The sequence below is a fragment of the Ipomoea triloba genome, chromosome 3, assembly GCF_003576645.1.
Source record: "Ipomoea triloba cultivar NCNSP0323 chromosome 3, ASM357664v1".
Lineage (NCBI taxonomy): Eukaryota > Viridiplantae > Streptophyta > Magnoliopsida > Solanales > Convolvulaceae > Ipomoea > Ipomoea triloba.
Window position 1 is genome coordinate 2,372,519 of NC_044918.1, and position 16,252 is coordinate 2,388,770.

Below are 16,252 nucleotides of genomic sequence, written 5' to 3' on the forward strand. Positions count from 1 at the left end.
TTGAGATAGGGAATTGGGAATTGATGAAATGGTGGTTTTAATTTTGGGAAGATCAGATCAGAATGGGCCGGGCATTCTAGCTCACTCTTGACATGTGCTTTACTTGCAAGGTATGCCAATCATTGGATTGCCTTAAAGCACAATCATGTTTCACAAAATCTTGCATTTTTATGTGAATATATATATGTTTTCCAATAAAAATTTAATTTATATACCATTTTTGGAGATTATTCATGCTTCAATTCTTTAGTTTCTTATACCTTTTTGATCTTTCAATTTTACTCCACCATATATGGTATGTTATATGGTTGTCCAAAGCTCAATTGTAAACTTGGGACGAGCCAATCAGATTTCGATATAGCAATTTGACTTAAATTAGAGATATCTTGATCACTTGCATTTTATCTTATCATGTGTATTTTTTTTAGTTGTCATTATCCTATTACACATTTTGCCTTGTCATCATCATTAACATGCCATACAATTCAATGTCATCACTTCAACCTTGATATATCTAGCTAGCTACTACATATGCTACGAGATTATTTAGAAAATTTAGTGATTAAAAATTTTGCTTTGGGAAGATTTCTATACTAGTAAAATAATTATAGAATTTAACAAATTGATATTTTAGTATTCTGGGTAAATTTATAAATTATTGTTTATGACCAAGTTTTTATTTTTGTTAATATATAACAATTTTTAATAATAATCATTTTATAAGGAATATGACATGTCAAACATGATGGGGCATGTGTAACAGTAGTAAGAACGTCTCCATCAGTACATTTTAGGAGATTATTTCTTACTTTTGGCATAAATAATGGAAGTGAAAGGAGATTAAATATTTCTGAATTTTTTTAGACAATCATGGTTGTCTAGGGATGGCCTTGGACAGCCATGGCTGTTTAGAACGAGGGTCCAGATCTGGACTTCATGTTTGAGGTCCAGATCCGGACCTCATGTTTGACAGTCGTGGATGTCCTCGTGCGGACAGCCGGTGGCTAATACGTTTTTTTTATAAAATAATTTAATAAATAAATTCTAAAAAAATAAAATAAAAATTTAAAGTGACACATGTCAAATTTTGAAAAACTTAACCTACTATACAAGTTGATTTGGACTCAATTGCACTATTTTACAGGTTTAGGAGATTTAAATAGAGCTTTTTTTTTTCTTTTTTTTTTTTTTACTTATGGAATCTAATTGCACTATCCGAATGACTTAGGGGGTCAATTTCACACTTTTCCCAAAAAGTTTTAAACTACTCTATTTTGATAAATAAAATTTTAAATTTCCATAATTTAAATAAATAAATAAATTTAAAAAAAAAAAAAAAAAACTCTTCATTTGCAAATTGCAATTGAAGCCTACTGGTAAAAATCTGGACTTTACTAGTAAGCAAGAACATAGGGTGCCTCTTTTTGTGGCAATCTTATGTACTTTCATTAATGAAGCTATAGTCTTGTTATGGTATGCCTAGTAAATACTAATAGCTCCCAACGGATGACATAAACGGTAACTAATGTGGGTCCAAATTAGAATCAAAATCAAATATTTACTGATGGAAATGAATTTTAATAATATTAACATGTTTATTTCGCAGTAAACAAGAATTATAATTATTACAAAAAATGTTGATAATAATCGAAAGATAATTAAACAAGGTGCGAACTATTCATAGCTGAAACTCTTTAAACGAGGATTTGATTTCAATGACTTAACGAATGTTGGGGAAAAGTATGTCATCATCCATCATGGTCTACTTGGTAGGGTGGACTAAGGTATTTAAAAATAATATTATAAGTAGAGTTTTTTTTTTTAACACAATATTATAACTTATAAGTAGATAAAAAATAATATTGTAGGTACATGAAAATGACACCAACAATAGTGAATTTATGTATTTAAAGTAGTAAATTAAAGTTATTTACTTATGGTAGTGAATTTATGTATATTTAGTAGTAAATTTATGTATTTACACTAATGATTTTGATGAATCAAATTTATGTATCTAAATTAATAATTTTATATTCCTATAGATTTGTTTTAATTTTTTTTTTTTTAAATAATATAAGGGTGTGTTTGGTTCGCACATGGAAATCAGAATTGGAATTGAAATCAAATACTTAATGGGTTTCGTGAAAGTATTTTGAATGTTTGGTAGTATGGTGAAATTGGAATGATTACCAATATTAATGTTTGGTTATTTATGACCCTATAATAGGAATAATGTTTAAAATATATATATATATATAATCCTAATCATATGAGAACTACTCTCAGATGAGAACTTGTAGACAAATCAAAGCCATTGATATGCATGATCTGATGGATATATGGGATCATGGGAAATCAAGTAACAAATTAGCGGTGCCATTTTTATAAATATTATAAATTTTTAAAATGAGTGAGTTATTTTCATAAATATTACAAAATTTTATTTATTTCAACTGTTAGATCTATTAGATCAATTGTTTGAATTTGTCCATAGGTTCTCATATGATTATATACACACACATTATAATAATTTTTTTTAATTCTTCAAGTTGGCCGTGAGCCCGCATGAGGCGAGTTAAGATTAAAGAATTTTAGTTCATGGACTTCGCGGGCCAACTCGCAAAGACTTGCAAAAGTTATAACTTAGTCCATCCCTAGTTGAAATTATACATGTTCTATCAAACACTTGCATAGAAGGGGGTGAAGTTTTGCGTGGGCTGGATGTCTATGCATAGGAGGCAAATGAGCATTGTTATGTAAAAATAAAAATAAATAAATAAAAATTTTAAAAGAAAGTTAAACAAAAGTTTTAATTACTTTGGACTTAGATTTATGTATAAAAAATGCGGCACCAAATTAAATTAAACGCCCATAGAAATTATTGATTAGATTCAGTATTGAATCCATACGTAGGAAAGAACAATTTTGTAAAAGTAGGTGCGTTTTGAGAATAAGTAGAAATCGGATTTTCTGATTATGAGCAGAGGGTCTTCGTCGTCACCTATATCTTCAGTCTTCACCATAACAGTGGCACCAAATCTTTTCGATATTCGATCTTAATTGGGTATTGTGTTTGAATCAATGTCGTCGTCATGTCGATCTCCAGTACGCCGGCCGGAGTAAAAATTTGCTGCTAATTATCCACCAAACTTACCCACAAGTTGCACGCAATCGAGGCCGGGATGAATAGAGAAACAAATATAATAAATCTACGTTTTAAATTACACTCAACTCGCCCAAATCACAGCACACTAATTTAACTCGATCTGATTCAATTTATTATTAAGGTCATCGTTCACATTCAATTGTAAAATATTCTTAACAAGATGTGTTTCTTAAAAACACATGTAATATCTCATATTTTTATAGTGTGTGATATTTGAAACACGTTGTATATATTATTTATACTTCCACTAAAAATCTAAAGTAAGGATAATAAAGGTCCTCAAATATAGGGTGCAAATACCTTTAAAAGCACCTCCGGTGGATGTTTTTAATGAGTTCTTTAGTTGTTAGGGAAGAAAACAAGTCAAATGACGGGTTGGAAATAATGTCGAAACTTTACACTAAAATCTCGATTTAAACAGAAAATACAGTGAACACATGCAATATGCCTAGTAAGCATGTGAACTCCACGCTTTCACTCGACACTGCAAAATACTTAGTTAGTAAACATGTGCACTTCGCGTTTTCACGGGACGATTGAAGTGAATACCAGCTAATTAACTACAATTATTATATTACTTTTTATTTAAAAATTTTTGTTATTGTTTTATTTAGCCTAAGAATTGAAAAAGATTAAATAAATACAAAAAATCAATCCATTAACAACACCAGGTGGGTATTGCCATCTTGCTAGTACTATTGCCACTGTCCTTTCATTCCCAAGGTTTCTTATGCCAGAGTTCCCTTGTTCCAAAAAAACAAAATGTCAGGGCAATGAGTAACCCTACTCTGTTGACCAAGTTGCACACATTTTTATTATTTTTCCAAAAACTAGAGAATTTAGGGAATTTATTATGGGATTAGAGAAGTTTAAGGAATCCAACAGAGATGTGCTCTTGAGAGTGTTTTTATTCTGATATAATCATTGAGATAATTGATTATATGTTTGAAAGGAAGTGTGGCGATCGATACTGGAGATTTCTCCTGGAATAGCAAGCACACACTCTTTTGCTTGGATGAGGATATTAGATTTTGGTCATTGAAAAGTTTCAAAACTGAGATCGAAAGGCTAAATTTAATGCATTAAATCCGATAAAAGAGTGTCAACATAATAAGAAGACGGAGTGCTCAATCACTCGCCGCAAACTGACACAAAAAATAACCTTCCGAGTCACATCATAAGCAACAAGATTCGCAGATCGTTTAGTAAAACTAAAACATACACTACTCGTTGAGGATGTGTTATGTTTTTTTTACAGTTTTTTAATATGTTTTTTACCCAGCATTATTTTACTGTGTCAATCATTACCAGCATTCCCATATCATATGTGCGATGACGTAGACTAAACATAAACAAAAAGTTCCATGTAGTTCAACCGCAAGGCATCTGCTTAAGTGGTGCAAAGGTGGAAAAAAACATAGGACAAATTACAAGATAGGACATGTTTGGTTATAACCTTAAAATTGTTAAGAATATTCCTAAACCCGGGCCTCGGGTCAAACAAGAAGTTGTAATCAGCCCTTGGACCACGGCGTGGCCTATTACGGCAATTGTTACGAAAACAAAAGTGCCACGACGTCGTACTTGGTTATTTCACACAACATGTCAAATTGTCAACATTACCCCCCATCCCCCACCCCCCCCCTTTTTCGCGCCATCTTGGAATTTGGTACCACAATTGCTTACATGTGTCCGGTTTGTACGTTATTAATTTGGAGACCAAAAAAAAAAAAACAAAAACAAAATTACCCATTGGCTGAAATTTAATTTTTATTTTTTTTCCATTTTCCATTTATTTTTATAACAATAGAATATGAAACTACAATTCTTCCAGAGAGATTTTGAAAAGTAAATGAAAATAAATGACTCTTTTTTTTTTGTACCATAAGAAATGGCCCTCCCAAATCCCAATTACCAAAATCCCCTTCCAATCCCACCTTCTTACCTATTTACTATAGTTGTTGACAACTAAGGATTTATTTACTAACAGCTGGTCACAATTCTTTTCATGCTAAAAGCATCTCCCCTCCCCCCTCCATCTTTTTGTCTTAAATAGATAACTTTTTTCAAAGCTCCCAACTTTATTTTTTTGGGTTTTTAGTTGCTCTTTTAATTTTGGTTGTTGTTGTTGTTGTCTGTAGTGTCTGGTGAGTCCAATCTCCTCCTTTTAGTGTCTGGGGTGGAATTTGGGCATGACCCAACAACCCCTCTGTCATCACTTTTGTAGCTCAAGCATGCAGCTTCTAGCACCCCATTTGGACTGGGGGGCACTCTTCTTGTTCTTCCCATTATTCCCACATTTGCTGCTATCCCACTCACAATCCTCAAATCTCTAATCAGCTCAACACACTTCATCACCCTCTCCTGCACCAAATTTTCACACCAAAGTTACAATCTTTGGGACATTCTTGCCTTAATTGCTGTTATTGTTGTTGTACTGTACTCCCAAGATGTTCAAGATTTGGTCCTGCCTTGCCTTGCCTATAGTGTGTGTTTGTGGGCACCACTTGTGTTAAATAATGTGTGTGTTTTTTTTTACCTTGTGTACTTGTGCGAAATAAGGTATTGCCTTAAATATGATTTCCCCGGCGGTTTTTGTGTCTCCAGAAACAGACATTGCCACGGCCGCCGCAACCTCAGATGGCCTGAATTCCAAGAAATCAATTCCTGCATTCATTGATGATTTAGAAATTGGAAATTGGAAATTGGAACACAGTACAATTAATATACACATATATGTATATAAGAAAGCACCTTTCATGGTGCCTAAAATGATCTGAATTGATTTAGAGATGAGGTCTGGTGGGGGGAGTTGATCACCACCATTGATCTTTCTCAGAAAATGGTCTAAGAAAGTGCATGGAGTGTATGGCTGCATTTTCCACCCCAAGTTGGTCAACAACAGAAGCTCCATTCTTTGTACTGTTTTGCCATCAAACATAAACCTGTAATCCCCCACCTGAAAACACACACATTAAAACAACACAATCAATCAATCAATCATTCGATCCAACACTGACAAGATTAAGAATGGAAATTGTGTGTGTTTTTTCACCTGAATGTCCGCCGCCAATGGCACATTGATCTCCTCCATTTTGGCAGCTAACGACAAACACGCCAAAGCCAACAACTGCACAGCCCAATTCCTGCTTTTCTATGAATCCCGAGACAACCAACACAAAAGATACAGACAAGTAAGGATTCAATGTCCAAACAAAAATCCACAACAAACTCTGAAAATAAAAAAAAAAAGTGGTCAAGAATTGCTGGTGAAAACTTACTGCCTCTGCTATTTCACACATGGAGAGAAACCGATCCAGGTAACTTATTGATAGGCAGAGAGTAGTGTCTCCAAACCCACAATGGGAATGAACCTGAATGCCAAAGAATGATTAGTTTATAGTTTATACAATCTGCAAATAACACACAGTGAAAGTGAAAGTGAAATTGAAGGAAAATTAATGCTGTTAATTTAATGAACTGAACTGAGATCACCTTCCAAATCCAGTCAATGGCCTCAGTTCTCAAACTCAACTCAAATTCCCCACCTCTCAATCTCGTCAGATACCCTTCTCTGGGCAAATGGTGGCTCTCCCTTTCCACCATGAAACTAAAGCTTTCCTCACTCAGACTGGGCACCTCCATCAATGGCTCTGATCTTTCACCCCCAAAGATCAAGCCTTTATCACCATTGGAGCCCTCATCCTTTGCCGGAGAATCAGAATCATTAACCCACGGGCTATTCGTCTCTGCACACAGTAGGCTTGAAGCCACAGGGTCATCATAGCTGTTGTCAGCCATTAAAGCCCAAAACACAAAAACACAAAAAAACACAAAAACAAAAACAAGAAAAACAGCACAAGAATGAAGAATCCCTGTCTCAATGTTCTCTACTCAAAACCCATAACAAAATCCAGTTTCATCTCTGAAGATTATTAGTGTTTGGAGAGAGAGATGGAGGTGGGTGTAGCTCAGAGAGAAAAGAAGAGAGAGTTGGGTGTGGTAAAACTGTTCCAAGAAGAGGAGCTTTATGTAGGAGTGTAACACCCAAAAAGGCTTTGGTGGGTGGGTGGGGGAGATCGAATTAGAGAGAAAATTTTTCTCCTGGATTGCTCATATTATTTATTACCAAAGAGACAAATGGAAGCAAAAGAGAATTTATTTTTTTTCCTCTTACTAAACACCTACCGATTACCATAAACCAGACAGTCAATTACAGCGTAATGCCTTAAAGCACAATACGCTAAAGTTCCTTTATTTTTGTTAGAAAATAAAAACAAAATTCTAAAAATTTCTTCACATTAATTCCATCCAGATTCAACTTCATATTTATTGACAACCGTTTCATTCCATTTTTAATATATATTCAAAAATTATTAAGTAAAAGCAAGAACAATCAAAGACAAAAACATCTGACACAAACAATAAACACGTCTTTTACATGAATACTCATATTTGTGCGAATATGGTTCCAGCTATTATATTCTTTAATATCACGAAATGTGACACCAGATAATATGATCAAATGAACTGTAAAATTATTTTCAAGAATTTCTTATTCTTGAAAACAAAAAGAATAGTATACCATATCCATTTAGAGATACCTTGAGATTTATATGAATATTGAATCAAAATAAGGTAAATGGCATCCATTTTATTTTATATGTGTACTTATAAAGCAATAATTGTTAATATAATTACAAAAATATTCATAATTTGAAGTATTGGGGCATTGTAAAATAAGGAAGACATATGATCATTGATGAGGCCACTCCAGAATATCTGTGCAGAGTTTGTTGTACAAATGTCAAAAGGGTTTGTGGGGTAGTCAGCAGTGAGTCAAAGGGTCAGCAGTGATGATATATTAATGATTCTCCAGTTATACCCAGATTTCATTTCTAATAATAAAATCTACAAATACAATATGCAATTATATAACTCATCAACATTATAAATATATAAAGTAATACATTCCTCCAATTTCACCTCATAATTTTCGCATCCTTATATGTAACAATATTTGACTGGTTTTTTTAATTACAATAATAAATTAATAAATATATGCTTTTTTAAGTAATGGTAGACAATCAATTCACTATTATCATTATTGAATAAACAATTATATTATCATGTTAAAGAGAAAATAGCATTATTAAAATATTTATATATATTTGACACTTTTATCTTTAGTAATTGATAGGCAACATAGTACTAGTCAAATAGTTTGAGACTCCCGGATTTGTGGTCAATATTCAATACTTCATTTAATCCAACTGGCATTTAAATTTTTTTAATGCATTAATATAACTATAGACATCATCTTTTAGATTTGATATATTGTATAAAAAAAATTTTTGAGTACTACTGACTATGTTACAATGTAATATATGTTCATAACTACTTTCTCAACCTACTGAAACATAAAAAAAAAAAATGGGAGAGTCACTCCGTGCCACTAATAAGTGAATTTATTGGAGATGGAAATAGTAAGTTTTCTATTAATTCACTCAATGTTTCATATGAAAAACTGATATGGAAATTTCTAATATGCGAATATGAAATTGGAAAATAATTTTAAAATACAAAATTCATTTTAGGTTTTTTTTTTTTCATTTCATTTCCTACTATGTCAATATGAAATTGGAAACTACTTTTTTCTATATATATAAAATCATTTGGATTTTTTTTTTTCATTTCATTTCCTAGTTTGTCAATATGAAATTGGAAAATAACTTTTAGTACAAAATTACTTTTATTGTCATAGCAAAGAGGGAAGAAAATTCATACTGGATATCATCTGTATCTTAATTAAGTATATATAATAAATTCTCACATTGATAAAACATGATCTTCAAATAATTATAAAATCTAAAATAACTATTGTCTTTAGGTTAAAAATTAAATGATTTTAATATGGTATCATCATAAATAATTGCATATGAATATCAAGATAATAAATATCATTCATAAGTTACCTTAAGATTATATATTTTACTATATAATCGGATATTATCTATGATTAGTAAATATTAAGAGAAAATATTTAATAATATTATTAATCTTCTAGAACTATAATTGTAAGGGTAAATTATTTAAGCATTTAGGTTTTAGATATTTTGCAATGTTTATATGGTGGACAAGGGAGGTGGACCCTGGTTCAGAATACTATTAACTCTAGCACTAGAGTCAAGTATTGACTCCCCTGAGGCTCGAACCCACCACCTCCCATATAAAGGGAAGGGTTTGATGCCACTGGACTACAAGGTCCTTGGCACCAGCTCATCACTCAATAATAGACGATAGCGCGATTTTCTTTCTTTTTTTTTTTTTTCTTTGTTAAAAATATAAAAGTTATTCTTGCATATGCATCCACACTATTCTTCTTCGTTTCGTGGTTAACAATATCATCTTTTGATAATTTTCCATAATTTCTATTTGTTTTTATACTGATTCTTGATTATACCATCATCTCCAATGTAATTTTCTTTGGCTTTTTGCTTCGTAGCCTTTTCCCCTTGGTCGAGGAAATACTTCTTCATTATCATCACAACTACCTTTTAAACTGGCAATTGATGTTTGTTCAATGGATCGGATTATTTACTTAAATGAGTGTTGATGGACTACGAAAGAAGGTGCCCAACTTAGAATGCCTTTAACAAATTTTCATATGTATTTGCAATCATAGATTCATAGGTCTTGTGGTTGAGCGGCATTGCACTGTGACTTTTCACCTGAGAGGTCCTTTAGTAGGTTTATCAATTATATATATCACTGTAATCTGCTCATCAAAGCACAATGCAATGCAAATGTGAGCACATAAATTAAAACCTAGATTGAAATAAGAAATTCATTTAATCAAAGTTAACATAAATACTAAACTAATGAAAAACAAATCAAAAAATCAAATACACATTAAAATAATAGAGTTGAGTACACGACATGAGTGGTTGGGATCATCGAGGTTAGTGTATAATTCTTTTTTAGATAATAGAGTTGCGCTAAGGGTGTGATGTAGGTTGGCACAGGATACATAAAAGACGGTGGAAAATGTACTAGTTTGCATGAGAATACTTTTATTGAATCCTTGATTGTAGATAGAGGTTGGGGTGGAAATATGCTAGATCGAGCCGAGCTTTAGAAATTTAGGCATGAGCCTGCTATGGAAATTTAAAGTTTGAGTTTGGTCCTGTATATATGCTTTTTTTAGGCTCAAGCCTGAGCCTACAGTTGGCCTAGCCTGGCCTGAAGCCTTTTTAAAAGCCTATTTAACACATAGGCTTTTAAAAAGGCTTCAAAATATATCATAAATAGGCTTTGAGCCAATTTAAGGGCTCCATTTTTAAGCCTTTTAAAGTATACCTGTAAAAAATTTACAATAAATACCTAAGTGCAATTGTATTATTATTTGTTATCCTATATAATATCATAAATAATAAACAATCAACTCACATAATTAAGTTGCGATATTTCATTAAATATTATGACAGTAAGAACAATTAATAAAAAAAATTAAACAATAAGAATACATACATCAGGATTAGCAACAATATATGTTTATAGTTGAATCATAATTTAGAATGAGATTTTGGAGGTGGAGGGTTAGAGTTTGATAATTATATATACTTGTGATTGTATTGTAAATATAAAAATATATATTAGGTATAAAATAATATATATATATATATATATATATATATATATATATATATATATATATATATATATATATAGGCCTGGCCTGTAGGCCGAGCCTGGTATATATAAGTCTGGCCTATTTAGTTTAATAGGCTTTTGAAATTGGCTCAAGTCTGGCCTTTCTGCTAAATGAGCTAGGCCTAACTAGGCTTTAATTAGGCCCGGGCATAGGCCCCTACAAGGGGTCTGGCCTATTCCCACCCCTAGGTAGAGATGTCAATGCAGGAGCCTTTCTGGGACGGTACACGAAACCCGCATGCTAAGATTATGCGACATTAATCCGCCTCATGAGGGCTCGTGGGTCTCGCGGGCCTAACTTCAAAAAATTTTAAATTATTATTGTTCTATATTCAAATAAGTTAACCTAAATAATATTAAAAAATTTCGTGTTAAAAAATTTAAATCTTTTAGTATTTTATATATATTCTTTTTTTTTTTTTTTTTTATGAAAAGCATGTGGGTCAATCCGTAACCCACACAGGCTAGCTCGCATAGCTTGTGATGGCTAAAAATTTCACCGCGAGGCAATTTAGGGCTAGTCGGGAGTCTTCGACCCACCATGACACCCCTAATTGTGGCCCTATTTGGAGTAAGCATTAGAGTAGTATACGGGATTAGGGGTCTTCTTCTAAGTCGGAAAATGTAGTTATATAAAAGGTGTTATTTAGTGGTAAATTATAATTTTTTAAATATTTTTTTTTCATAAATAATATTCAGGAAGATGGGAAGAGGAAGAATGAATATAGACAAAAATAAATAAATATAACGTTTGCTGAAAATAAGATACATGTATGGCTTACACTTTTGCTTTACATTAATTAAGTATTAAGGTTAGTTATTACATAATTAAGAGGACAACTTTAAATTAAAAAAAAATTGTTATTTAAATACTCAATGAGTAAAATTAAAATCTGTATCTAAAAATAAAAACCAATAAAATAACTAATTTGTGTAGAAGTATAAATTATTAGCTCAAATGTCTACAGAAGTATATATTGAATTGCTTTCAAATTATTATTGTTTCTTCCATTTGTATCGAAAAACTAAATTATTAATTAAAATGTTTACAGCCAAATTANGGCCTGGCCTGTAGGCCGAGCCTGGTATATATAAGTCTGGCCTATTTAGTTTAATAGGCTTTTGAAATTGGCTCAAGTCTGGCCTTTCTGCTAAATGAGCTAGGCCTAACTAGGCTTTAATTAGGCCCGGGCATAGGCCCCTACAAGGGGTCTGGCCTATTCCCACCCCTAGGTAGAGATGTCAATGCAGGAGCCTTTCTGGGACGGTACACGAAACCCGCATGCTAAGATTATGCGACATTAATCCGCCTCATGAGGGCTCGTGGGTCTCGCGGGCCTAACTTCAAAAAATTTTAAATTATTATTGTTCTATATTCAAATAAGTTAACCTAAATAATATTAAAAAATTTCGTGTTAAAAAATTTAAATCTTTTAGTATTTTATATATATTCTTTTTTTTTTTTTTTTTTATGAAAAGCATGTGGGTCAATCCGTAACCCACACAGGCTAGCTCGCATAGCTTGTGATGGCTAAAAATTTCACCGCGAGGCAATTTAGGGCTAGTCGGGAGTCTTCGACCCACCATGACACCCCTAATTGTGGCCCTATTTGGAGTAAGCATTAGAGTAGTATACGGGATTAGGGGTCTTCTTCTAAGTCGGAAAATGTAGTTATATAAAAGGTGTTATTTAGTGGTAAATTATAATTTTTTAAATATTTTTTTTTCATAAATAATATTCAGGAAGATGGGAAGAGGAAGAATGAATATAGACAAAAATAAATAAATATAACGTTTGCTGAAAATAAGATACATGTATGGCTTACACTTTTGCTTTACATTAATTAAGTATTAAGGTTAGTTATTACATAATTAAGAGGACAACTTTAAATTAAAAAAAAATTGTTATTTAAATACTCAATGAGTAAAATTAAAATCTGTATCTAAAAATAAAAACCAATAAAATAACTAATTTGTGTAGAAGTATAAATTATTAGCTCAAATGTCTACAGAAGTATATATTGAATTGCTTTCAAATTATTATTGTTTCTTCCATTTGTATCGAAAAACTAAATTATTAATTAAAATGTTTACAGCCAAATTAAAAATAATAACTTTTTAAGACCAAAATAAATACTATAATAAATAAATAACCACACAATTTACGATTTAATTAATATGCTAATATAGCTCTGGTCGACTTTGGTCTAACATAGAACTTAGGATACTTTCATCGATCATCTGAATCCAACCATTTTATGATAATAAAAGGTTGCATCTTAACTTAGATCTAAAGGATCATTTCAATGCCGCATGTTTATCCTTCTTTCTTAACCTTTGACACAACTCCCATGAATATTCTCCCCACCTCTCCCCCAACAAAATTTTGGAGATTTATCTATCCAAGATACAACATAATTGGTCAATAAACTCAAAATAAGGTTAATAGTCATCTATTTTGCTATCATTTACGATGTGCTGGTTTAAATACTGTCAAAAATTATTATAGTATGGCCTGTTCCGTATTAGACACTATCAAACAAATATTTTGAGAAATTTAAGACTACTGGTATGGACATGCCTCACAATTTCTCATCATTCACACGAGTCTCTGAAGTATAAGTAAAGACCCTCTAATATACTATGCAAACATCTCCACAAAAAATATCGGAGACTAGTGAACTAATATATCTAGCTAGAGTCAAACTATATACCCTTGTGTGTAGTATGTCATGGGGAAGTCATATCATCTTAACTTCCTGCAGCATAACTTATACATATGTACGTATAGGTACATGTACACATAATGACACAAACCTAGGCGGGTATGCCCCAAAAATTCTAGTTGGACCATATATATAGAAAATGATCACTTTTAATTTAACACAAGCATGGCTCATTCACGTGGCATATATGGAGATTATATATGTATTTCTATATAAGTTGAAGCATTGAATAGCAGCCTTCCAGTTCTGTCTCAGAATTGGTATTGTAAGAGGAAAAAATGTTGATTTGGAATTAATTGTAATAATGCACACAAAAACAAACAAGTTGTTGGACTTATGCATGAATGAGTATTCAAGCAGCGCAGCACATAGTGCTTGCAGTGGTCCAAACCCACCTTCTTATACTACTTGCTTTCTTCTCATCCCTGTTGGCATATGTCGACTCAATTAAGGAGCAAAATGTTGGTCGTAATGATTTTTTAAACTCTCGAGCTCTTTTAAAGACTGAGAGTGTACGATCGCTCACGCCAATCAAGTTGATTAGTTACTTTCTTTTTTTTTATACATTGATTTTATGAGATTGGAGATTTGATATCTCCATGAATGAGTATATATTTCACTTTTTAACCTCACTCTTGCCTTAAGATACTAAGAAAATGTGTATACGTGGATATATTCAATGAGTGGAATAAGTTTAAAGTCAGTTATCTTAGATTTCATCATTTAACTTTTTATATTTTTTTTTATATTTGTCATTTAATCGCCTTTCTATATGACCCTAGACCCAAATGATTGAGTTTGCATCTTTGATGAAGAGTTCGAGTCACGTATGACATACCCAAAAAGAGAAAGAAAAAAAAAAAAAAAACTTCTAATACTTAAGTGTTATCGCGCAAATTATTCTGTGAACTAGGATTTTGAATGTTCACAATTTACCTTTTAAAAATTTACAATTTATATACTACGAACACACATTTCCTTCTACAGTTGTTATGTGTTTTGATTTAGAAACACAGTACAATTTATCTTCTAGAAGTTCACAGTTCCAATATTAAAAATACACAGTCCATTGTATAACAACTCATGTTACCGCTGCTAGTATAATTAGTAGCGAAAATATAATTTTATTTCATTATACTTATATAATAATATCCTAACAACGTAACATTTCAATAGTAAGATGTTAGCTAGAATTGGTCATTTAGATCTTCATCAAATGTTTGCATGTAATATAGATTAGTAACTGTATAAAGTGTAAAATAATGGTAGTAATTAAGTCCAATCAGTAGAAACTTGTATTTCAAGCAAACCTTGGAATCCTATGAGCCTTTCCAAGTGTTAATTTAGTCTTAGGTTTCGCCGTTGTAATTAACTCAAAAAAAAAAAAAAAAACCGACGAACCATACATTTTCAGATCAGAAAACTTAAAACCAAAAAGGAAGATTTCAGATGAGATTTCATGGTCAAATTTCTTCTTTTGCTTTTGGTAAATGCCTTGTTGCCTGAGAAATAAAATATTGGAGCTGGACCACATACAATATCAATGCGTATTCTATTTTATCATGACCGGACCAAATATATATAATAAACGTCAGTCACATAATTTATACCATAAGCTCCGCTTTAGTCTAGAAAGTTAATAAGTCTGTTATAAGTTCGACCATGATATTAGTTTAGATTATAGCCTGATATGATTAGTTAATTTTGTGATCATTGCATTGTGTTACAAAATTTTTAAAAATATATGAAAATCATATATACTAAGTGCAACATTTTATGACTATTAGAAGATGAAATAATTTTAATCTTTTTATGATAAGAAAGGTTATTATATCTCAAATATCTCATAAATTTTAAAAAACTACATTGAGTTTAGTGTGTGTGTGTGTGTATGTATTGTGCTTAATTTCAAAATGGTCATACTTTTTGCAAGTGAACATGATTTTTTTTCCTCATAATTTTTGTTTTTGTTCTAATTAGAGTTTTAACATTGATTCAATAATAAATAAAATAAGAATGTTTTGTTGACAAAAAGACAATAATGCATATATTCTACATCAAGTAATTATAATTTAATAAGAATGGAAAGGCAAACTCTTTCTAAAGTGAGTTTTTAATTTTTAAAAAAGTTACTATGTAGTGTGATAGCACCCTGTTGTTATTCTAAATGGGTGGTCCGAATTAGTAAAAATGTATAAATGTACATTACAAAAAACACTTAATCATTAAGAAAATTTTTATTCGAGTTAAGGACTAATGTTAAAGGAAATGTCAAATGGAAAAATGTGAAGGGTAAAACTGCTGAGAAAATGTAAAGGTCTAACACAAACATAGAAAACAAACAATTAATATATCTTATACTACCAACACAATTTCTATTCCAATAAAATATAAGATGTGCAAGCCTTCTTTTATTAAAGGTACATTATTTGGTATACTATCAAATAATATATTTTCAAACAATAAACATTTAGTGCGTTAAAAATGTACCTTATATTAGTAATCCACCTTACAATGCGGATCATAGTCTATTGTATATTGTATAATGACTGTTAGACTATGGCTTGGGCCGCTCCATGACTTGCATATTTAGCTATTATGCTAGGCTTATTGAGCTAGCTTGGTATTCAATATTTTATGAGCCAAA

The 16,252-nt window shown here is 31.5% G+C and overlaps 1 protein-coding gene across 1 annotated transcript; it reads right to left on the reverse strand.

Moving 5' to 3' along the window:
* Positions 1 to 5,165: 5,165 nt before the first annotated feature.
* On the reverse strand, positions 5,166 to 7,006 carry LOC116014508 (cyclin-D4-1-like). Its single transcript, XM_031254580.1, has 6 exons — positions 6,662 to 7,006; positions 6,448 to 6,540; positions 6,222 to 6,320; positions 5,921 to 6,125; positions 5,706 to 5,833; positions 5,166 to 5,530 (listed from the first exon to the last, which is right to left on the reverse strand). The coding sequence occupies exons 1-6, from the start codon at positions 6,965 to 6,967 to the stop codon at positions 5,276 to 5,278; spliced, it is 1,086 nt and encodes a 361-aa protein (XP_031110440.1). The 5' UTR covers positions 6,968 to 7,006; the 3' UTR covers positions 5,166 to 5,275.
* Positions 7,007 to 16,252: the final 9,246 nt, after the last annotated feature.

What these genes read in the sequence shown, in the direction of transcription:
- LOC116014508 (XM_031254580.1), bottom strand. Translation starts at nt 6,967, where the DNA reads ATGGCTGACAACAGCTATGATGACCCTGTGGCTTCAAGCCTACTGTGT. An exon ending in CCATTGACTGGATTTGGAAG is followed by an intron (nt 6,541 to 6,661) that starts GTGATCTCAGTT and finishes TTTGGCATTCAG; the next exon opens with GTTCATTCCCATTGTGGGTT. An exon ending in ATTTCGCACAAGTACACAAG is followed by an intron (nt 5,531 to 5,705) that starts GTAAAAAAAAAC and finishes AATTTGGTGCAG; the next exon opens with GAGAGGGTGATGAAGTGTGT.